Consider the following 24,737-nt stretch of genomic DNA (forward strand, 5'->3'; position numbering starts at 1 on the left):
ATAATCTGAAGTCAGGCAAAGTAGGTACACCCTTGAGCATGCAGGACCCATGCATGTACCGGCCGTTGCAGAGCTGTGGGGCTATGTTCAGACAGACCCTCGGCCGCTTCCGGCACAGTATTTTGGAATCCGCGAAGTCTTGAGAAATAGCAATGGAATTTAGTGGAAAACGGTAGTCAGTTAACCCCCTCCCCGTTCTCAGTGAGACAGCCCAATCCACTCTGTCCGCGGCTGCGCCTCGCCTTGGGTGCAGTGGGACGTGTCCCTCCCATGTTTCCCCTAATTAGGAGGCAAACTTTTGTCGTGCCCTCCCACCCGCTTTGGTTTAGTAATCAGACCCACATGAGTCACGCCAAACACGCAGCCCCCTCCTGCCCAAGTGACAACTGGCCAGCATACTGTAGGCTGTTGTCCCTTTAAAACTCGAATCCAAAGGGGCAATGATTTATCAAACTTGTATTATCAAGAAGATGTCAACCGAAGGGCACCTTGCTATGCACTGACGCAAACCCGGCCTTTCCCACCGAGATATAGAAAGCGCCTCTCCTACCCGAGCCAAACCCAGTCTTACTAATAGCGGGTTTCACTCTACTGGTTCAATCTGTTGCCTGTGTCAGATATGGTGAGTGTTTGCTTTTTGTTTGTTTGTTTTTAAGAGGAAAGGGGGTTAAGGTAATAGGGCAGTTTCATTTAGGATATTTCTTTTCGAAATGTCTGTGCATTGGGCCAGAGGGATCAAGGAAAACAATTTTCGCCTTAAGTACTCTATTTGTACTTAAAGAGCATCACCTGAGGTTAGAAAGAAGCTTCCTAGGCTGTAGACGTGAGGGGTCGGCGGCTCCCCAAGACAGGATCCCGGGCACTGTCCTCGGTGCTGAAAAGTCAGATGCCGGTACACGGGAGAATCGCTGTGGGTCCTAGAGGTTTTCAGATACGAATGATGGCTGAAGTTGTTCTTAGATTTGGTGCAAATTAAGGAGTTCTGATCTGTGAATGTGTAAAAGGGGGTTAGATGAGAGGCACGCGGTTGAGGGGGTGATTAGTTTTTCAGTATAATAAGTATTATTGTTAATGTGTAGGAAGCCCTGAGAGATAACATGAGGGGAGAAAACTGATGGAAAACCCACTGCTGGCAATTTTTTTCATTTGAAATTCAATTAGAAGGAAGCTCATGAAAATTATTCGCGAGTTTTGGTCCTGAGTCAAGCGGGAAGGTGTGTGTGTGTGTGGGGGGGGAGTGCAGCTAAAAAGAAAAATACAAAACTTTGCACGTTCTTCTGTGTTTCTGGTAATCTGTAAGTGAATGTAGGTCATGAAAGATAACAATTCAATTACTAATTTGTGTTTTAAGTCTGGCTTATTGCTTTTTTGTTTGTTATTCTGATCTTGATCTTTATCTTTGCCTTTACTACCTGGTGGGCGGGGGTGGGTTTGGAGCACTGGGCTTCGTACAACCGACGTGGCCTCAAGCCTTGGCTGGTGCCAGGGCATCAGCTTTGTGGTCACAGCTTGTCTATCGGAAAAAAAAAAAAAGGCAATGTGCATTGTTGAATGACAAAGGAAATGGGGCGGAAAATTAAAGAATCTTTCTACAATGGTGATGGAGACGCGGGCACCCCACAACCGTGATTTGAAATCCAAAAGGGGCAGGGAACTCATGGCTGTAGGGCTATTTCCATTCTCCCTTCCCCCCTCAAAAAAAATTCTATTTTTTTTTGTTTCATCCTCCATCAGAGGGAATATTAGCTTCTTTATGTCGTCTGGTTATTGACTCCCTAATTGAGAAATGCTAATTGAACTGGTGAAAGAAAAAAGAATCCAGATTCCATTTGCTCCCCCAGATATTGTGTCTGGACCTGTGTTGTGAAAGTCTTTATATGTAGTCGCATATATTTTTAAGCTGCCGTGACTTTTTTTTTTTTTGCACAAACTTGACGTTGTGTTTGCAGGATTGCAGTGCTTCCAAGGAAAGGAATAAACAACCAGTCAACAGCATGGAAGCGGCGGCCCCGGACCACCGGGAGAGCCCGTGCGCACCAAGAACGAGCCCGGAGCAGGAGCTTCCCTCTGCCGCCGCCGTCGCTGCACCACCACGTGTGCCCAGATCCGCTTCCACCGGCGCCCAAACTTTCCAGTCCGAAGATGCACGAGTCTGCGAGGCCCAGCGGCCAGGAGTGGGGTTTTGCAAACTCAGTAGCCCGCGGGCGCAGGCGGCCTCAGCGGCCCTTCCAGACTTAAGCGAAGGGTACAGCGCGCAGGGCACCCCTCTTTCTGGGGGCGCCGGGCCCGGCAACGCGTTGCACTGTAAGATCCCGGTTCTGCGCGGCCCAGAGGGGGATGAAAACGTGAGTGTGGGCAAGGGCACGTTGGAGCGGAACAATACCCCGTCTGTGGGCTGGGTGAACATGAGCCAGAGCACCGTGGTGCTGGGCACAGATGGGATCGCATCGGTGCTCCCGGGCAGCGTGACCACTACTGCCACACAGGTAAGCTGGTCGTATGCCATCCGTGCCGCCGCCTGCTCTCCAGCCGCGCGAGAGGCAAGCTGAGCCGTGGCGGGTGCACGTGTGCTGATGGGGAGACCGGTTGGCAGTGCCAGGTGGTGGATGCAATAGTCAGCTTTGGGGCTTCAGAAGCTCGCACAGCGCTGGGGTCGTCAGTTCAGGGCGCGAGGGCTGCAGTGACCCTGCCAGAGGGGCCGCGACATGCTCCTTCCCAGCCTCTGTGGTAGCTAGAATATGGGTGCAAATTAAGAAATAGTTGAAGCAGATAGATTCTACCCCTTTATGCAGACACGACTCCCTCGCCTGTCAATGACTGGGTCTTTCGTTTTTGTTTTTGTTTTTTTTTTTAAATTATGATTTAAAAGAAACAGAGAAAAGCCCGTGGGAAGGGTCGGTGGATAATAATATATGTTCTGTAGTCTTTAAACTTCCAGTTAACATTTATCATCTGTGAACTTATTTGGTGAGAGGCGGGTTTACAAGAGCTACTGAAGCTTAAGGTTCAGGGCCAACTTTTGTCTGGACTCTTCCAAAACCATATCAAATTTTGCCCCTAATGTAGACCGCTTCGGTTACATAAATGTCAGGCTCCACCCACCTGGCTCTGCCCCTGCATTTGGTTCTTTACAATTCAACCAGAGGTATGAAAAATCCACAGAGCAGATCCCAATCCCTGGGGTAGGGATGAAGGCAACTGCCTGCTCCTTTATGGGCTTTTGTTTCCATTTTTCCCCAGCCTCTCTCCTTCCTTATCTCTCTCTTCTTTCACTCTCCCCTTCCCATTGCCTGCCTTTTTTCTATCTCCTTCCCAGGGCTCAGGGGCTAGGCCTATGTGGTGTGTGTGTGTGTGTGTGTGTGTGTGTGTGTGTGTATTGGGGGAGGTAGGGGAGAATGCTGGACCAGAATGTCTGCCCATGTGAGATGTGATTTATACACTCATTCTAACCTTAGTCACACTACTGTTTGTGTGTACATAAACACATACATGCACTTGTACGTACATTCTTAATCATTTACAGGCCCACACATCAGAAGCTCAGCTGTTAGGATAACTAGAAATAAATATAAACTTGGACATTCCCACTTGCCCTTGGATTTGGGGTCTATTCCTTGAGCATTGGCCTTTGTGTATTATCTGCCTTTCACAGCATACACTCCACAGTGTGACCCCAGGTGGAGATGAAATTTTGTTTCACATGCTTTGCCTAACCTCCGCACTGCGGCAAAAGGAGCCGGAACTCCCACCCTTTTCAATCTACCCCAAAGATTGGAGGGTGGGGTTAGACGTGGAGATGATAATGTGTGTGGGAGAAGTAAAGCGAAATTTTGCAGATGTTCAGATTCTTGAAAGTTCTTTATTTTTCAACCTGCTCATGTATCTGATTGTGCCTTTCTGGTACCCACCCTGGTCCTTCTCCCTCCCCTGGACTTCCTCTCTTCCTGGAAGCGGCGGCCCCGGACCACTGGGACCACAGATCGGCTGGCCTGTAGAGCAGTGCGGGACTATAGAACAGTGTTAAAATAAAACGTGGAGGAGGTAGAAGTTGTGCAGTGGCCTGAGTCCCTGGAGACCTTGTGCAGTGCCTAGCTACCCTGAACACTTTTAGAAATCATCTGAGGTAGCCCAGCATTTAGTAAAGCATTCCTGAACCAGGTATTGTCCCCCAATAAGTCATTTTATGTGAGTTTGGAGAAGTGAGCCCCCAAAATTCTTTGATTGCTGGAACTGGCAGCTGCCTTATGGGACAATCATTCTAGCCCTTCATTTTACAAATGGGGACACAGAGGTTCTGAGAACAAGTGCCTTGCCTAGGGTTATCTATCTGGCTGATACTAAAGTTTAGAGCACTCAAGGTTTCAGAAAGCCTATCTCACCATCTCTGCCTTCTCTGTTCTCTCTCGTGTTTCACTTCAAATCTCCATCTTGCCCATCTCCCTTGCCCCAGGGTTGAAGGAAGGATTTAATTTGCTGATCAGGCAGGTTCTGCTGCAGGCATTAATAGAGAAAGTGAGGCAGAGGCTCTGGCTGGCTTTAAGCATTGCAGCTCTCTTTCTAGCTTTGGCTCACACTTCAATGAAGAAAGGTGGACAGTGAGGGCTTTTGTGGGGAGGGGAGGAGTTGGTCAGGAACCTGCTTGCTGGGAAATTTAGGCATGATGTTGGGGGACTGCTTGCCAAATGAACTCTTGGTGAAGGGTTGGGATGAAGGGACCTGCTTGCAATCAGTCTACATGTAAAGGTTTGGAAAAGCTGCTTGCTGTGTGCCCTGACTGTAGGGCTTGGGACAGAGGGGCTCAGGGGGGTCTGCTTAAAATGGATCTTCACCTAAAAATTGGGGGCCTGCTTGCTGACTCTCAATGCAGGGTTGAGGGGTGAGGGCCCTGCTTGTAGATGCATCCTTTCTTTAGAATTGGGTTTCTGCTTGCTGATGCATCCTTGGTTGAAAAGTTGGGGACTGCTTGCTGGGAAGGACCCCCAGTTGGGGGGAGGGGAGGAATGGGGCCTGCTTGCGGACCTACCGGGGCTGTTATCCGACAATGTGCTTTTCCGCCCCCAGGAGGACGAGCAAGGGGATGAGAATAAGGCCCGAGGGAACTGGTCCAGCAAACTGGACTTCATCCTGTCCATGGTGGGGTACGCAGTGGGGCTGGGCAATGTCTGGAGGTTTCCCTACCTGGCCTTCCAGAACGGGGGAGGTATGGCTTTTCAGCTCTTTCCGCCTGCGGCGCGGCGGGGCGGGCACTTGAGGGTTGGAGGGGGCCGGAGCCCTCAGGCAGGGGCCGGGAGGGAAAGCTCAGGGTCGCCTCCTGTACTCTAGTTCCTGGCTCCGTAGGTTTGAAAGTAAAGCCAGGAGGCAGGAGCGGTGTAACCTTTGGCTTTAGGTTCCGGAGGCTTTCATCTGGAGATGGCTCAGGGGCCCCAGGAACCTCTACTGGCCCAGTTTGGGGGACCGGGTCCTGAGCCAAGTGGACAAGGGCGCAGGGAAGTTCGGTGCCAAGTATTAAGGAAGTGTTGGTACTCCCCGCACGGAATCACCTTTAGATTCAGTAGCCCTGCAGTCCTGGCAACCCGAATTAAAAACCTTTGATATTATAATGTGGAAAGCAGAACTTCCTTTGGAGACTTTGGGAATGTGTGCAGAATGCATTCTAGCCAAGGGCTGCCAGCCGAGAGGGGCTGGAGGTCGTACATACCCTCTGAGACTCTCAGAAGCATCCCACCCCAACACACTCCTAAGCAAAAGCAGGGCATATTTTCATTTCAGCAAACTCCCTTAGCAAAAACATGTTTGCTACCTTTTGTCCTCAACTTAGTGAAATACACTGCTGCTGAACGAAAACCATTCCGGTTATGGGGCCACTAGAATTCGTTGTACAAGGAGAAAAGATCCCACATAGCGGGAGTCCCCTTGGTTGCCTGCCCATGGTGGAGGCACCACAGGGAAGGTGGCTAGCCCCCAGGTCAGCTAACTGACAAGTCCCCTCTAGGAAAGGACTTTGCCCTAGAGCTCCCTTCCATGTCTTCTCAATTGAACCAAAGGGAGGAGACGCGTGGCCCCATCCATAGGTCTTTTTTCTTACTCATTTTCCCCCTCTTTTTGTCTTTTGGGTCTGGCTCTAGGCCGAATTTGGTGCACAAGGAGGGACAGGTGCTGCGCCAGGGCACAATTAAAATGGGTAATAGATGAGATCTCTATTCCAAATTAGGACACGTTGACAAGTACTTATGAGGACCGCAGAGCTTTTGCAATAGGGGTGCCCTGGAAGCAGAAGAATTTGTGCTAGCCGCGGGAATGGAGACATCCTACCTGGGTTTCTATTTCATTTCCCACAGGGAGTCCTCAGAACAGTGTGCAGAAAGTGGGCAGGAGGTGCCATAAGAAGCTTAGGGACCTAAAGGGAGTTGGGTATGGGAATGAAGGGTGGGAAGGGGATTCAGCATGCCAATTTGGTCCACGGGTAATCTGCAGAGTGCGGGATTGTGCCTGCAGTACGGTTCCCAGGTGCATCTGAGCCGAGCCAGGCACCTGGAGGTGCGGAGGCAGCCTTTTCCGCACTGCGGATCCTGATACCTACTGCAGCCCTCAGGGTTGGTGGGGAGCTGGCCCCTTCCTCAGGAGCAGGATTGCACAATCCACATCTTTCTCAAAAACCCCATTTAGAGAGGATTACAGCAGGATCCTGGGTTTTATTCCCTGGCTCCTGCTGGACCTTGGTGGTTGTGAGAACCATTGGGCAGAAAGGCCCTTCTGGTGGACAGAAAGTTGGAAGAAATGTGGGAATAACACTAGGACTCCCAAGGATCAGTTTTTTTTTTTTTTTCATGATTTTTTTGACTGAGCAGTGTTCTGAGCTCTGGCATCCCTAGTCCCCTGAATTAACCTTGACCCTTGCAAAGTCACTTTCTGCTGAAAACCTTTTCAAAGGTCATGGCAATTCCTCAAGCTTCTCTCAAACAACTTCAAAGAATCCTCCAAGGGAAAGAACCCTAGAGAACCCAGCAAGCCTGTGGAGACCCTCCAAGTACTGTTGGCCTAGGTAGTGCATTCTGGGAAACCTATATTGAAGAGCTTCAGGGGGCTCCTAGCCTAGACAAGATACCCACATAAATACTTTGGAGTGCCTGGGGCCAGGTACTGTGGAAGGACACAGAAGGGAGATTACCTGAAGGAAGGAGCACTTGTCAACCCTGAAGGATGGAAGGGAGGAGGTCTCATGTAAAGGAAGCTGAGACATGTGTGATGGTGGTGGTGGGGAGAGGGAAGGGGTCTGGCTGCCTGTGGAGCAGAGCCGGGCTCTACCTGGTTGTCAGATGTGCAGGTAACATAAAGGAGGGTCTCTGGAGACTAGCTGAGCAGACTTTAAGTCCTTGAAGGTCTCAGCTCTGATGAGATTTTACCAGATCTAACTCCAATAGTGAGTCGAAGGCATGACTTTTTGAACCCCGGAAAGACTTTATTTTGGGAAATTGAATGACTGTAAAGAAAAGTTCACCAACATATAACCCCTAGCATCCTGTCTGGTGAGAAATTGAAATGAGGAGTGTTTTTGCCTGTCTACCCTTATAGTATTTTGAGAAAAGTTCTAACATGTCTTGTGGGTGCTTCTTGTTGATTTAGAATATCAAACACGTCTTCAGAAAAGAGGATAAATTGTCCTTTAGTTTATTGAGAGGAGGCCCAGCTCCTAACCCAGAGGGTTAAGGTGGGCCAGAGCCATGCCTTTGCCTTCCGGGGCTCTCACGTCCAACTCTTTCTTTCCAAGGTGCTTTCCTCATTCCTTATCTGATGATGCTGGCACTGGCTGGGTTGCCTATCTTCTTCCTAGAGGTGTCACTGGGCCAGTTTGCCAGCCAGGGGCCAGTGTCTGTGTGGAAGGCTATCCCAGCTTTACAAGGTGAGTCCAGACCTTCTCTTATTCCTGCCCTCTCTGCCACCACACAGCTCTGGGAAGGAAGTTCTATTTTCATGATTGATGGAACTCCCTAGTATTTAACCCTAGTAAAGAATAGCCCAAGATCAAGTCTGTCATTGTTGAATTCCTGGCATTATGTCTCAATGCCCCAGGTAGACATAGACTCACTTCCACTGTTAGTGCATCCATCTGCACAAGAGAGTCAAGACCAAGGTCCTCACCCTGTGCCCAACCGTTAGCATTCAATAGGATTTGAGGTGGAATGAACCCCTGGAATTTTTGTTTTTGCAGGCTGTGGCATCGCAATGCTGATCATCTCTGTCCTAATAGCCATATACTACAATGTGATTATTTGCTACACACTTTTCTACCTGTTTGCCTCCTTTGTGTCTGTGCTACCCTGGGGCTCCTGCAACAACCCTTGGAACACGCCAGAATGCAAAGATAAAACCAAACTCTTATTAGGTAAGTTTGGACGTACTTCAGTTGTGTGTGTTTTGAGCAACTTATTAATTTAACAAAGATTAATTGAGCACATATTATGCATGCCAAGTCCTATACTAGGTTCTGGGGGCACAAAGCCAATTTCTAATAACCAGACATACTTAATTTAAGCATTTAAGGAATTCATGGTTCTGTGGAGGAATGGTCAATTTTTGTTTGCTCATGAATAGCTTAATGTTTGTTAAAAATGCAGATTCATAGTCCTACCCAGGATGCAGTTGGCTTAATGAAATTGAGTGGGGTCAGGAAATTTCAAGCTTTACAAAGTAGTCTAGGTTCTTCTTTTGTTTCGTAGAGTGTTTGTCAGACTAGCGGCATTACTTGGGAGGGGTTTGAAAGCCTCTCTCTAGCCTTCTGGAATTAGAAGTTGCATTTTGTCAAGATCAAGCACAGCACAATTTGAAAAGTGATGCTCTAGGTTCTAGAGTCTAGGAGAGTGATACAAGTGATCCTAGGGACACCCTTCACAAAGTACTGCTCAGCCCAAGGTCAATATGGGAGCAAACACATAGGCCTAGATCTTGGAGATAAGTGTGCATAACACAGTGCCTGGAGGAGGGCACATCTGCTGGGAAGTCAGGGGGTGTTCCTGGAAGACTTTGCAGGTGTGAAATCCATTAGGACTTGAGGTCTTGGGGTCAACTGTCAGTCTCTTGGGTGGAGGGCAAGAATGAAAGGGAGGAGAAACAGGGCAGATATGTGAGCAAGACTCTGGTCTATAAGCTGTCTCTGCTTCTGACTGTATGTATGTCTGGGCCAAATAATTTCTCTCTGCATCTCTGTTTTCCTCATCTGAGAAATAGAAATAATATTATTCTGCACCCTATCTATCTTATGGGCTATTGTATGGAGAAAAGACATGAGGGATATGATGGCAGTTGCAAAGGTATAAAACTCTACAAATAGAAGGCATTAGTATCAGTCAATTTTGAAAGCTTTGGTCATTTTCATGGGGACCTTAAGCAAAGGGTTTACTTTTTCCCTGGTAGATCTGTGTTCTCCTTAAGCTGAGTTCATGCTGAGGCCATGTGCTTATGCTATCTATGATTGGCTCTTGGTATTGGCCTCCCAAACCAGCTCTTTCCCCACTGTATTCTGCCAGTGCCAGTGCAGCACTCAGGCAATGTTTGACTCTTTGTGTGTAAGAGCAAAGGATAAACACCCCCCAACCCCCAAGAGAGCCATACACACCTAAAGATAGCAGTTCCCACTGGAGTGTGTTTACCCTCAGGTGCCTGTACATACACACTATGTCCAGCCTCCACCTGGAGAAGCTTTGAGTAAGACTGAAGGGGAACTAAAACTAGAGACACGTGCCCATTGAATCCAAACCCTGTGTACCTGGAAGAGCTCAGGAATAGAGGGGTGGAGATTTAGGAAGGTTTCCAGAGGTGCGATTCTTTGGTTATATGACCAAGAGTCTGTTCCTTAGTCTCTGTGAGCCATGGTGTGCTCATCTGTACCATTTCCGTGATTCTTAGGTTCTGGGGGCACAAAGCTGATTTCTAACAACCAGACATACTTAATTTAAGCATTTAAGGAGTTGGTTATATGACCAAGAGTCTGTTCCTTAGTCTCTCTAAGGTTCTCAAGCTCAGCTGCTGAATGTTAGTATTACCCGAGAACCAACAAATCAAAACATTATTTAGGGTTCACCCACACCAATTAAAATCAAATTATTTAGGGACAGAGGCTAGGGATCTGTATGACTAAAGTTCTCCAGGTGCAACCAAGGAGAAGAACCATTAGGCCCACATCTGTGTGCATGTGTGTATGCGTGCTGGGGACTGAATCCAGGGCCACTCCACATTCTTTAATTAGGCTCCCCTTAGACAGTTTTGGAATGGAGTAGCCCACATTCTTTGCCCTGCACAGAAGTTAGCTCTGCAAAGCTGCTGTATGGGACAATCCCACTTGGTAGCTGTATAGAGTCACAACCAATAATCAGTTGCCAGAACAGTTTCCTGAAGATGGTTGCCATGTTAGAATGCAGAACTACCTCATGATCCCAACTCATCCCAGAGTCCTGCTTGTCCTTTCCAGATTGTGTCTGTGAGGGAAGTGACTTTCCAAGAGGTTGCCTGATAGAGCTGGGCTGTTGGGTCATTCAGGCTCTATGGGATTCTTCCCTGGGGACTCGCCTCAGGGATAACATGAGTCATAGTGACAGTGTCCTGCAGCTGTCCTTCGGGAGGAATAGTAGTTTAGAAACACCATTCTCCTCTACTAACAATACTTGCTAATATAAGTGCATCCCTTACTCCACAGCAAGCACCAACTTTAACACTTTTATTGAATTATCAATGTCAAGGTGGACAACAAATAACATATGAGTTCTATTGTTGTTTCCATTTTACAGGCGAAAAAATTTGAGCTCAAAGTCATAGAGTTAGCCATGTGTAGACATGGGATTTGAATCCAAGTTTACCCACTTTCCAAAGCCATGGACCTAAACACTATGCTAAATGCTTTCCAATCTACAAAGTGGCTTTATAAATGTTTCTGTCATTCCTTATGGGAGCCCTCTGAGTTCCAAATGTCAGGTGGCATGATCACTATTTTGCAGGTGGCAAAATGGACTCTAAGGTTCAAGCTTTAAGTTACAAGGTAGAACCAGTACTAGAATTTGGGTCTCGTAACCTCTGACTTTCTGTTTGTCCGGGGTTCTTGAAAAATCTTTGGTCCAAGGTTCTATTCCATAAGTCCCAGCAAAATGATATTACTCCAGTTGTTCTCTAACTGATGTTTGATATTGAAATTCTATGGGATAAGAAGAAAGCTTGGGTGAATTGTCAGTTTCCACTTCTAGAAGTCTATTTTATGAGGGAAATTAGGGTCAGGTAAATACTATACAAAATTGTTAATTACAGTTATGCTTGTAATATTGGAAAACAGTAGAAGCACTTAAATATTTGACAGAATTCATACAATTATCAAGTTATTCCATAGTTTAAACATGGGAATATTCTCATCATATCATGTTAAATGTTACAGCAAGATGTGAATTTTAGAATAATTTTATCTTTACTAGTAATATGCACATGGATATGCATATTACTAGTAAATAATAGTAATATGAATATTAACAGTGGTGGATTTGAGACCATTCTTTTCTGTATTTTCTATCATGCTCTTATTTTATAGTAAGTACCTCCCCTCCATTTTAAAAAGTAAATTGAGCTTGTCAGTTGGACCACACACGAGGGTAGGGGCCCGAGACAGGCAAGATCCTGCCCTGGTTTGGTTTTGTTGTTTCCGGTCTGACTCATAGCAACATAAAAGGCACAGTAGAGACATAACACAGCTAAGCTTTGGTCGACTGGTACAAACCATAAAAACTGTGCAAGCTCTGAGCGGAGACAATGGACATTTTTCACTTTGATTATTCCCTGTGAGCCTATGGGCAGGCTCAGCAGATCCTATCTCATCCTTAGCCATTGCTTTAATTTTTTTTTTGTTAAAAGAACAAGGTGTCAAACCCCCACTCTTCCTCTGTGCAGCCCCTCCATCTCTCATTTGGTTTTATCTGCGCCTGGGAGTGTTCCATTCCCAGGGGTCATGCTGTCACTTGCAGGAGGACTGATATTGTGGGGTTCTTGTATGATTTAGAAAAGGTGATAGTGACCTGACCTGCAGAGATGCAGACAGCTGTAGAGCCATCTGCTCTGCTGGACAATTGTTAGTCCAGACAACAGATATTCCTGTACAATTTCCCAAGTGAACACACCAAGTGAGGCTTACTTAGGAGACAGAAAAATCTTTTTGCCCCAAATGTATGTCCCAAATGGCCTTCAGGTTCACTTCTCCTTCTCAACCCCTTTTACAGCTAGGTAAAAGGACTTGTCCTAGGAGAGAGGGGATAAATGGCCCATCATTGTGACCTTCAACCACAGGAGGCGAATGGTTGTCCCATGTGTCTCTCAGTGCTGCTAGGGATATGCTATCTGGGAGCTCTACCTCACCACAGAGCAGCCAGGGCATTGTACCTAGGTCTACCCATGGGTAGAGGTTGAGTTTTACACCTATTTTCTAAGGTGCAATTTGTAGAAGACACTATTTTGGGTTGACTCAACCCTCCAAGTATCTATAATGGAGAACAACTAATCTATGCCCTGCCAAGTAAGACCAGCAACCGCTTTGTGAAAATAGGAGCTAGTAGGGTCACTCCAAATGGGAACAACATAAATATCATTTCTATTTCTGGAATGGCTCAATTTTCATTAGAACTTTAATTAAATGATTCCTATTCTCCCTAGTCTTCCCATTTATTAATAATTGCCCGAATAAAGAGAATCCCATTCCAACAGCTTTTCAATTTAGCACGATCATTATCACTGTTCTTTGTTCGGGGTTGCTGGGCCGCAGCTCAGTGATGAGAAAGGCCCATCCATCGTTTTCGCTTGCAGACATAACGGAGCCCTGCGCTGGGAAGCGTGCTCCTGCCGCCCAGTGGTAGGAAGGGATATTGCAGGAGACTTGAGGCTGCAGACAGTGAACGAGCAGAGGCTGCTGCATTGCTGCAGCAACTGTCACCTTGAACTGCTGCAGCGCAGTGATCCAGAAACCTCCAGAGGCGCTATTTAGGGAAGGAGCCTGCCTGCTCCACAATGGCAATTTTGGAAGCAGGAATTTGACATTTGCCCAAGTATTAGAGATCTCTGGTCCTCGGAGATGGACACCATTTGGGGGCAGGAGGGAGAGAAAGAATTCCTGCGCTTACTTGCCAAAGAGGGTTATGGATAGCGCTTTAATTGCCTTGGTTCAGTTTGTTGCTAGGGGGAACAAAATCTTCCCGAGTAAATATTTGATTATTAGCTGGGAATCCTCCTGAAACTGTTATTTGATTAAACTAAAGAAGATAATATTGAATAGAAAGCTACTTAGAGATATCTAAAAGCAGAGTTTCTCCGCCCAGGATTTTATGGGGGGCATCTGGCAGTGTTCCAGAGACATATTTGGTTGTTGCAACTGGGCAGGGTGTGAATGCTCCTGACATTTAGTGAGCAGAGGATGGGGTGCTGCTAAACAGCCTGCAATATGCAGGACAGCTTCCTGAAAAAGTTATCTGACCCCAAGTGGCCTTAGGAATGCTGTTGAAAAATCCTAGTCTGAAGAATTCAGCAAAGGGAAAGGAGTCTTATGATTATTGTTTTACTCTTTACCCAATATTCTGAGGCATTGTGGAGGATGTGTGGAAGGCAGTAGGTAATTTATGGAGGCTACTGGGCTTGGGGGAGATGATATTGAGGATCAGAGATGTTCACTGCATGAAAAGCTGTAACAGTGATGATTGAGTTATGGCTAAAAAGTTATTGAGTGCCAGCCAACTGCATGCCAAACATCTTGTGAAAAAAAAAATTCTCTCTCTCTCTTATTTACTTATACTATTGGGAATTGAATCCAGGCACACTCCACCACTGAGCTACACCACCAGTCCTTTTCATGTTTTCTTTTTCTGTTTTTTTAAATTTTGAGACAGCATTTTGATAAGTTGAGCAGCTTGCTTCTAACTTTGATCCTCTGCCTCATTTTCCCAAGCTCTGGGATTGCAGGTGTGCCTCATTTCACCCAGCAAATTTTTTTTTTTTAATTCATGATCTCATTAATTTGAAACTTGCAACAATGCTGTAAACTAGATATGACTATTACTGGAAGATGGAGGCATGGACAAATAAAAGAACTTAATCAAGCTGTCCTTAACCTGTAGGCTTGCCTGCCTTGCTGTTCCACAGAGGGCAGATATTGGGTATAGACACACTGGCCAGATATTGGCTGCATATGATTTCCCTCCTGAGATATTTTAAAACAATTGTAACTCATTTCCAGCATTTTATTTATTTTTAGTGGTACTGGGGCTCTAACCCAAGGCTTTGAACATATGAGGAAAATGTCATACCACTAAGCTATACCCCCAGCTGTCAACGTTTTAAAATTGAAAGATCTCACACAAATATCTAAATTTTCTGCCAGAATATCTGAAAAAGCCTGGCACTGATTGGCTGGAGTACTCTGTTGGCCACGGTCCCCGCCTCTCTCTGTGTCCTCCATTCTGTGCCCTCCTTGTTGGTGTTGCCATCCTGGGGTCGGTCTACAGGTGTCTGAGGTCATGATCCTTTCTCTTTATTTCATAGCAGAGAATTTAAGAGGACGGATTCCAAAGAGAGGGTGCTTGTTTGCTTTGTGACTTGATGTACGACCCTGTGAGCATCTCTCTGGGCTCTAGTTTCCTTTCTTTGTAACACAAAGATAATTACAGTACCTATCTCAGAGGGGTGGTGTGAAGCTTAAATTAGCCTGTGGTTATAAGACACTTAAAAGAGTGTCTAAGCCACGATCAGTGCTGTACAAGTGATGGTTGTTATTACTGTTTACTCCTTTACAAAACAGTATCTTTTAGGATTAGGCCTGGTGGACTCTTTGTTTAAAATATCTGTCAATTTATCTGTATTTTATTATAAAGCTATTAGACATTATAATGTGGTAAGAAATACTTCAGCTTCTTCCTATTTAAAATGAAGATAATAAAATGCACCTCCTGGGTTTTATGAAGATTTTGTGAGCTAATAATAATTGTTAAAAGGGTCCAGCGTCGTGCCTGACATAGTACGATTCACATGGTAATTCCCACTTCTTATCCCAGGCCTTCTCAGCCACACCACTACTGACATTTTGTGCTGGGTAATTCTTTGTTTTGGGGGACTAACTTGGTACATTTTAGAATATTTAGTAGCATCCTATGACTTCTACCCACTAGATGCCAGTAGCACCCAGTTCCCTGATATGAAAGTTAAAAATGTCTCCGGACGTCACCAAATGTCCCAGGGGGTTCGGATTCCTTGAGTAACACTATGTCAGATCTTGTTGCAGGTTTTCCTGAGCATAGTGTGGTTGCTGCCTCCATTCACCTCCCCCCCCGCCCCCAGGTCAGGGGAACAGAGTAGGGATCTTAGAGTGCTTCTGGTGGGTTGGCTGTGGTGCCCAGCAGGGGGTCTGGGATGAGCTTGCTAAGCTTCTGTGGCTGTAACCCTTCAGGAAGTTTGCTTATCTCTGATTAAACTCATTCATACAATTCATTTGTTTTCTGTAGAGTCACAATGACCTCCAGGTTTGAATTCAAATTCTTTTCTTCATTTGCTATATGACTTTGGTAAAGTTACTTAACCTCTTGAAGCCCATTTCTATATTTTAAAAATGGAGATAATAGTACCTGCTGTGTACATTGTTGTGAGCAGTCAAATGAGATAATGCTTGCAAAGTGCTTAGATCCCACATAAATGTGAGCCATTGTTATCAGTACAAGGTCCTGCTGGGCATATGGGAGTGGGGTGGGGGCCACAATGAGTAGAACACAATTCTGTGCTTCTACATCTTGGTTAACACTTTCCCAAATTTACCCTCTAATACTTGGCAAGTGTATTTGGCTTATATTTAAACGGAGACCGACAGACAGAGGTATATATTCTCTGTACAGATTTCACTGTGTTTCTCTTCCATCCTCTCCTAAACAGATTCCTGTGTTATTAGTGAGCATCCCAAAATACAAATCAAGAACTCGACGTTTTGCATGACTGCCTATCCCAACTTGACAATGGTTAACTTCAGCAGCCAGGCCAACAAGACGTTTGTCAGTGGGAGTGAAGAGTACTTCAAGTAAGATGGCTGGGGAGTGTGTGTGTGTGTGTGTGTGTGTGTGTGAACTTCCTAAGAGAAGCCCAGTGAGTTATAGATGTTCATTTTAAAGACTAGAGGTGAGGGGGTGGCGTGGTGGGTCACTTCCATGTATATCTTGATGGTTCAGGGAAATACATTTTTTCCGGGTTTGGCTTCCAGATGCAGATTGTGATACATTGGAGGCCTTGAGATGAGGGTTGGCTGGAAGATGGCTGGTGGGAACAAGATCAATACTTCTGTAATTCATCATGATAATGGAAAAAAATTGTAACCTTGATCCAGTGTGATCAAGGCAGGCCTTCAGCTAACCAGATAATTTTTTTTTCCAACTTCTCTTTACTTTCAGGGAAGAAAGGCAAAAAATAAGAAATCTAGTCATTATCAAAGTTTTAATGTAAATAAGAATGAATTTCCTCCTCTCTCTTTCTCTCTCTCTCTATAGCTTAGTTTTGTATTTTCTATATCTATATTACTGTACATTGAATACTGAGGCTCAAAGATACTAGAAAATACTCAGCTACTTTAGGAAGATTTAGAAAATTTCATGAAATTTTATCTTAAGGAAGGTAAATGTAGACATTTCAACCAAGGGTAAAAAATGAGTATTTTCCAGCTAACCTTTAAGTAAGGAATTGTAAACTCAAATGCGCTCAGGGACCTGGTAGGGAATATAAATGAGTAAAGCACAGTCACATAAGACTATAGAGAATGGTGGGGACTGTGAAAAACTGAAGAGGACACCTGCCCTGTGTAAGGGAAGCCAGCGATGCTCAGCCCCATCTCATCACTGCCTGTGGGAATATGGATCAGCATCATCAGAGCTTCCCTTTCCCAAGAGAAGTTGGAAATATAACCTAGATTTTTATGTGATCTCTCCCATTTTAAACGTTAGTAAAAAATAATTCAAATAAAACACTGGAGCCAAATAAAATACCTATATTGATGGCCCTCCAGTTAGTTATGCAGATTGTGATATTGGAGGGTACAGGGGTGGGGTGGGGGCCACAATGAATAGAACACAATTCTGTGCTTCTACATCTGGGTTAGCAGTTAGTGGCCTTTACTAGATGGTAAGAAGTGGTCACTCATACCTCGCTATTTCTCCCAGTTGCCATTAATTTCCATTTCAGATTTTCTTTTCTGTATGGTCTCAAAAGGTGCATGGTTGTCCCCTGCAGGATAGAAGGGAGATTAAGGATGAGTGATTGATCCTCTGAAGACAGTTCTCATAGGGGTGATATGGGTGGCCTTCAATTCACTCTGAGCAATGAAAATCTGAGCCTGGCCTGGTGGTATCTGACAAAATCTGACCACACAATCTGTGTGGTTGGGTATCCTGGAAAATGATTTGTGAACCTGCTTTTGGTGGTTGTTACTGATCCCCTGGGGCCAGTTTTAATTTCTAAGAAGAAATGTTATCAGGAGCTTTTTGGGACTTGTCCCAGGTCTCTTACTGAAGCACAGAGTAGTTGAGATGGCCAAGGCACTGTGCAATTGTTGAATAAGTGGATTTTTTCAGCAATGGGGACATGGGGGAAATCTCCCCCCAACCTTGGGAAATTTGATCCCCAAGGTTGTACCATGGAGCTAAGTTAAGTTCTTCTATTGGTTAGTCCTGCTCAAATTTTGAGCCCATTTGCTCCCAGGTTTGGGACTGAAGGAGGCTCTTTCCTCACAAAACCTGGCCCTGCCTGTTTTGAAGGGCATGACTGAGTGTGGCAGAACAGCCCGAAGGAGGCTCTGGCTAGCTGGCAGGAGGCTGTGAAGCTGGCCAGGTCAGGAATGGCACCACCATCTGCATTTCCCTCGGCAGGTCAGAACCTGTACAGCCCTGTGGAGTCTGGTTTCTTGATGGCGCTTTGTTCAGGACACAGAAAAATGTGGACCTACAAATAGCAATTTCATACAGCAGGCGTGGCTAGGTTGTCACTGAGTCAAAGTGACTGAATATGCTATCAGGCTCAGTGACCTTGAAATTGACTCCTGGTCTCAGGATGGAGGCTGCCCTGCTAGCCATCCAGCCAGGCTCCATTCACCTGCTAGGGATGTGGGAGAGGCCAGGCAGGCTGTGACTTCTTCATTGACACAGGTTGTCAATAGCAGCTGCAGATGACCAGCAGCCTGCTTCTGTTGGCACCTGTATATCTGCTTTGAATACAATGCTTGAATAAGGTCAGGCCACCCCTTCTTGTACATTGTAGCTGACCTCAGCTTCAGGACCTGCGCAGCGCAACCTGAACTAAAATACAGAGCATTTCTAGTCATTTAGCATAAGCAGTTTCTACTGTGTACTAATTTTTCAAATTTAGCATTATGCAAATATTCTTATAACCCACTAGAACAATGTAGAAAACACACAGAAATTATGCTTGACAGTTTGGAATTTCAATTGCACTTCTGCGGCAGTTCCAGATGATGGTGGGCTGACTGTCTGGCTCAGAATTGTGCCGAGGGCCACAAGTGTCCTCCTAGCACATCATTAAGAGCACAGTAGATCCAGCTGGTGTCTCTGCAGACAGCTATGGGCGAGGGCCCAGATCTGCAAATCCCTCACAACCTGATCTGATTAGGTCCCTGGTGAGGAGGCTGGGGGACATTGCTGGGTTTGTTCAAAGCTCCTGGCTCTGCTGGGGACTGTCACTTCCTCTTCTTTCCCTCTCATTCCTCTCCCTCCCTTCTCTTTTAATCCTCAGGTACTTCGTGCTGAAGATTTCTGCTGGGATTGAGTATCCTGGGGAGATCAGGTGGCCACTAGCTTTCTGCCTCTTCCTGGCTTGGGTAATCGTGTACGCATCCCTGGCTAAAGGAATCAAGACTTCAGGAAAAGTAAGAACTTAGGTTTATCTAAGTAAGAGAAAGCTGTGGAACGCCCAGGGGTGGCTGTGTCATAGAGCAGGCAACAGAACAATGGGAAGGGAGTCTGTGGATGTGGGTGCTAATTCTGATTCTGCCCCATGGTAGCTGTGGAGCTCTGGGAAAGTGACTTCACTCCTGTCTGTAAAATGGGGATAGTAACACTGTTCTTGTAGGGACCCAATAAGACAGATGTGTTCAGAGCTCTAGGTACTGTGATCAGTTTCCTCCCTGTCCCATTAGGGCAGACACTCCTTCCACAGATGGATGTGATTTGGTTGCTTCCCTTAAACTCTCAAGTTCGTGCTTTTGTTTACTTGCCTCTGGGTCTGACTGCCAGGTCAGATATTGCTTCTGCCAAGAAGATGGTTGCAGATCAAAACTGCAGGGGAGTCCTTCTCATTCCACCATCATGTTGTTGGTTTTCATGCCCTTCTTCCAGCACCCAGCTTGACACTTTCTCAACCCTCAGGCCCCCAGCACTAAAGGAGGACAGTTCCTGTCAGTGGGACTGACTGAGCCAATGCTGGGCTAGTCTCACTGAGCAGTCTCTTGGTTGGGCCCCTGGGAAACTATGAAACTCCCTCTGCAGCTCATTTCCAAGCCACAGAAGGCCGGGAGTTCAGGCAATCCCAAGCCACACTGGCCATTGTTATAGGGCCACATTGACGTTTTTCTGTCCTCCTGCTGTCTTGGAAAAACCCCACTGATGGGTTGACCAAATCCTTTTTTGCATTACAAAACAACCAGTAATATCTGGTGACTCCAAAAGGCACTTGCATGCTTCAGAATGAAAATGAAAACGTCTTTAAGACCCAAGGAATGAATATGTAATGGTGGACTCTGAGATCATAGGGTGTGCAGTGAGATTTGGTTCAAGTATCCAGGCCAGGGCTTTCTGTGGTGACATTATCACCAACTGATTTTGGAAGGATCAGACCGTGTGGGGAGGCTGGTCTGTCCACCTCCAATCCTCAGTCCTCAGAATGCACCCAACCAGATACTCAAACCTGGCTGGCACCCCTTGGCCACATAAGCCAATCTGTGTTCTCTCTGGGCATATGGACCTGCTCCTGGGTGCCCTTTGATTACAGGTCTTTCTGGTTCTTTCTAGATAATCTAGTGCCACAGGGATGTAAATCATGAGCATTGGCAGGTATGTCATGGTCACCTGAGACAGGTCGCAGAACTCAAATCGCACAATGTGGGAAGAGTCAAGCCAGCTAGAGACAATCAGACTGTGAGGGAGGGGACCTGTGTTCTTGATCTTGGGGACTTCTCCTGGTGTTTGCTGAAGAGGGACATCTCCACTTGGGCTGTGAAACTTGATGGGGTTTTTAATTTGCTCTAAGATTTTGTTTGTTCTTGTCAACAAATGAAAAGAGAATGTTTTCATCTTAGCTATTTTAGGAAATTTTGGTTTCCTCATTTCTAAGGGGAAGGCAGGTGGGTGACGTCTAAGGCCCTCTATCTTTAGCATTATCCTGTCTGAACACTTGCTGAGTGCGCTGGGGAGGTGGTGTCACTTTCTTCTCTGACTTCGGTTTATCCTTCTATAATAAGAGCTGGGATTAGCTCAGAGTACTAGAGGCTGGATCGTGGCTTTTTAAGGCTATAGGAAGATAGGACAATGTTAAAGTGACCCTAACAACAATGCCCAGAGTGGCCTTAGATTTCCTGGAGTCCTTGTCTTCTGTGGCTTGGCACTGAGCTAGGAAGGGAATTCCATTGTCCTCAAAGGGCCCAGCCAAGGGATTGGTCAACAAGACTAGCCAAGTGTTTGTTGGACCAATATTCCACCAGCAGGATTGCCTCTTGTGGCTAAGGGTGGAGACTGCCCTTATCACTAAACCGTGATCTAGTGGCTAGGCTAGAAGGTGAAGATGTGCCTGGCTGGAGAAGAGGTGATGAATGAGGAGCAGAGAGAACAGCAGCCTTCTTGGTGGCGTGAGGAAAAATGACCTGGTGCCTCCAGAGTCAGACCAATCTGAGTTCAAGTACCGACTTGGACAAGCTATTTAACCTTTGGAAACTGGCTCCTTATCTGTATATTGAGGATGACAGTACATGCCTCATAGGATTGCTGTGAGGAACGAATGAGATAGTGCATGTGTAAACCTGGCGTATGACATTAGCTCCTTTCATTTTTTTTAAACATTTATTTTTTAGAAGTAGTTGGACACAACTCACTCACTCACTCCCTTCCTTCCTTCCTTCCTTTCTTTCTTGTGGTGCTGAGGATCGAACCCAGGACCTCGCACGTGCTAGGCGAGCGCTCTACTGCTGAGCCACAGTCCCAGCCCCTCTTTTCATTTTTATTATTATAAATGTCTATGTATTAAGGGGGTCTTGTGCCACGGTGGCATCTCAAAAACAGTGCTGTTTTGGAGGAAATGGGAAGAGAAAGGGAGTTTTGTGCAACAGCTGTGCCAGGCACTATGTTGACAGTTGCACAAGCATTTGTTCATTCAACTTTCACAACCCCCTGCTGGGGTAAGTACATTGGTTACATTTTATAAGCTCATCAAGGGAGACCAAATTGCCTGAGGTCACAGTCTTCCACGGCTGTTAGAATTTGAACCCAAGTCTGTCTTGCTATGAGGCCTAGATTCTGTCTGGCCTTCTCTTCAAGGAGGGACTGCTGGTGGGAAATGTGAATTGGGAATCCATCATCCTCCCACTGTGGGTCAGGACCTCCATACTCCTCTCCAGTCTCTGCAACTCAACATGTGACTTGGGAAATCCCAGGATGCATCTGGACCTTACTTTTCTCATTTGCAAAGTCAAGGGCCTGAGTAAACATTCGCTAGGATTCTTTTAAGCCTTGCTCTTCTGTGCTGTTTTGGAATGCCTTATAATCAGTTCTTCCAGCCAATTCAGAATTTATTCCTTGATGCTGAATTTTGTAGCCTTTCTAGGAGAGGATGTCCTGAGCAGGTTTTTATTTTCTTTAGATCTGTTAACTTATCCCCTCTTTATTGAGGAAGTCTTCTGACCAAAGATCAATGACCAATTTTTTTTTTTCAATGTGGGATACCAGAAATAATGAACCACAATTTATTATCCTGGCCTGGGTTGTACAGATATTAATCATGAAAATTATTTGAGAGCCAAGGTGAATGTGAATGGCATGACTGAAGCTGCTCATTATGGCAAACTCCTTTGTCATTGAAATTCCCCCAGCACAGTCATTTCTATGCCACAGAGATGTCCTTCCTTTCCTGCAGCACAATAAACTCAGTTCCTCTTATTTAGGACCTGAGGAGACAATAATGGTTGGTTGTTTCTTCTGAGACCAAAGCCTTTAAGCAGCTAGAGCTCTAGAGACAGGGGCGACCAGCAGACAGCCTGAAGGTCAAGCACAGCCCATCTGACCACAGGGGCTGCTCTTCCTGAAAGTTATGGCAACAGAGCAAAGCTCACCTAATTAGCTCGTGCGGCCGTACCACCTGTTCAGGGACCCTGTTGTGAGAAGGATGCCTCAAGGATTCAGGCCGACAGACTGAGACCAACTAGTCAGTCACTCCTGCCAAGTATAATTCATTATTGTTCAAGTTTAATTCCTTTGACAGTCCATCCTGAAATAGTTACATTCTCAAGTTTCCCCAACACAGGGAATGAACTGGGCTTGAAGCTTCTGTGGACACCTCTCTTGCATTTGAGGCATTCTCAGGATTTATAAACCAAACTGTCAGCCCTCTCAGGTCACCAAGACCTGAGAGGTATTCTTTTCTTCGAAATGGGACTAATATATCTGGTCCATAGCAGAACTCCAGGCGTGGCGGTGTCTAAACATTGTCAACAGTCAAATGGGAACAGCTCTCAGCTGGTTAGGCTGGGAGGAGTCCTGGTGTTTCCTCCTGCAGGCTCCTCAGTTGCAGCGTCCCCTGCCACTATTGTCTTGGGGTGAGGTTGGAAGTCAGACTGGTAAAGGCCATCCCTGGCTTGTGACTTCTCCTCCCTCTAGTCCTGTCTCACAGCTAAGAGTGCAGGTGCACCAGCCCAGGGTGGGGCGATTTTCTCCTGAGATGTCAGATGTCCTTGGGTTTTGTAACATCTCTGTGCACAAAGGTTTCACTTTCTCTCACCCTTAAAAGGGAAGAGAGAAGCAGGTTTGCAGGAATAGGAGGGAGCTGTTGCTGTCTCTTGCCCACAATCCTTAGCATTGTGAGACTGCTGTCCTGGGGGGCAGGGAAGAGGCATCCTGTCCTGGTGGTGGCAGTGGAGAGGTGAAGAGGCCAGCCTGTCCCTGGGTCTGCAGCTAGAAAGTAAGAGGTTGGCCTTGAGTAATTGGGTTTAGCATCAAAAGTAACTTCCCCATTCCATTTGCTGAGACCACACACCTTGGAGTCATCCTTGACTCTTCTTTTTCTCACATTAGATATGTAGGACATTCTCTTGGCTCTCCTTGAAATCATGTCCAGTCTGATGGTTTCTTATCAGCTCTACTGATCTCCTGGGGGAGCCATCGCCATCCCTTGCTTGGTTTGCTGACAGGTTTCCTCCTGTTATTGCCCCTCCCTTGCTCCTGGCAGTACCTGCAGAAGGTGACACTGTTAAATATGACATTATGTTACTAATCTGCCCAAACCCCTGCTGCAGCCTTCCTTCTTCCACAAAATGAAAACCAGAGTCCTTAACAGTTCATCTGGCTCTGTGAGACCTGCTCCTCTCTGCCTTGACTGCAGGCTTCCTCTCTCCTACTCCTCTCTCATTCCAGGCCAGCCTCCTTGATATCCCTATAGAGCACACATCTGCCCTTCTTAGGACCATTATTCCAGCTCTTTCCTCTATCTAGCATGCTCTCCCAGACACCTGGTTGGCTCACATTCACTTCTCAATGAGGCCTTCCCTGGCCGCCCATTTCATTTTGCTGGTGGTATTGGAACCCAGGACCTCACATATGTCAGGCAAGTGCTCTGTCATTGCCCTCTATCCCCAGCCTGTGGCCACCCATTTTAATATGGCCATTTTCCTAACCATTTATGCAGTATGCCTGTCTCCTTTTCCTGCTCTATTTTTCCCCCAATAGATGTATCACCTGCTTTGTTTACTGATATGTCCCAGATGCATAACTGTGCATGGCTCATATTACCTGTCCTATGTATTCATCTATTTGTTTGTTTATTTGAATAAAGGAACTGACCCCAGGACTTTAACCTTTCCCAATCCATCTCTTTTGAAGTTTCCATTTTAGTTCCCATCCCTTGAAATCTCAGTTCCTTTCCCTAGCTGCCAGGCTGGAGCCCCCAGCCAGGTACTAGAGTCTATACAGCCGGTGTGTGTCAAGAATTCTGCTCCCACTCACAGGGGCCAGTGTTCTAGTTAGATGGAACACTTCCAGGATGGAAGATGCAGGAGGAAAGGAGATGGCTCTAAGCCAACAGTACTCCCTCAGCTATAATGCCCACCCATGGGTAAGAGAGGACTTTTGTGGGCTCTCATTTCACCAAGCATCTTATGATACATTTTTGGGATATAGCCTGCTTGTGAGCTAAGGGTTCTTGGTGTTGTTAAATTTAGGACTGGCGAGTTCTAGGCAAGGCTCTGAAGTGGCACTTTTGTTTCTAGTGTTTCAGGTCCATACTCTTTGTATGATTGTTCCAATGTCCTCTTTTAGTGGCCCCGTGAGGAGCGTACTGGGAGCACCACCTTGCAGTGTGGACACTGGGACTCAGAGAGCTTAAGTCACTTTTCAAGGTGACCCAGCTTGTAAGTGGTGGAGTCAGGGTTAGCTCTCAGGCCCACGTGACCCTAGAGCCTGAGCTACTACAGTCTGCTCTCTTCCCCA

General features: G+C 46.2%; 1 protein-coding gene across 1 annotated transcript in view; it reads left to right on the forward strand.

Moving 5' to 3' along the window:
* Positions 1-348: 348 nt before the first annotated feature.
* Positions 349-24,737, forward strand: part of Slc6a5 (solute carrier family 6 member 5) — a 50,852-nt gene continuing 26,463 nt past the window's right edge. The window contains exons 1-7 of the mRNA XM_015476395.2: positions 349-622; positions 1,950-2,486; positions 5,062-5,200; positions 7,769-7,900; positions 8,210-8,383; positions 15,931-16,072; positions 18,787-18,919. Of these exons, the coding sequence (XP_015331881.1) occupies positions 620-622; positions 1,950-2,486; positions 5,062-5,200; positions 7,769-7,900; positions 8,210-8,383; positions 15,931-16,072; positions 18,787-18,919 (1,260 nt within the window). The 5' untranslated portion in view covers positions 349-619. The remainder of the gene's footprint in view (positions 623-1,949; positions 2,487-5,061; positions 5,201-7,768; positions 7,901-8,209; positions 8,384-15,930; positions 16,073-18,786; positions 18,920-24,737) is intronic.

The sequence above is a fragment of the Marmota marmota genome, unplaced genomic scaffold (assembly GCF_001458135.2).
Source record: "Marmota marmota marmota unplaced genomic scaffold, marMar, whole genome shotgun sequence".
NCBI classification, from domain to species: domain Eukaryota; kingdom Metazoa; phylum Chordata; class Mammalia; order Rodentia; family Sciuridae; genus Marmota; species Marmota marmota.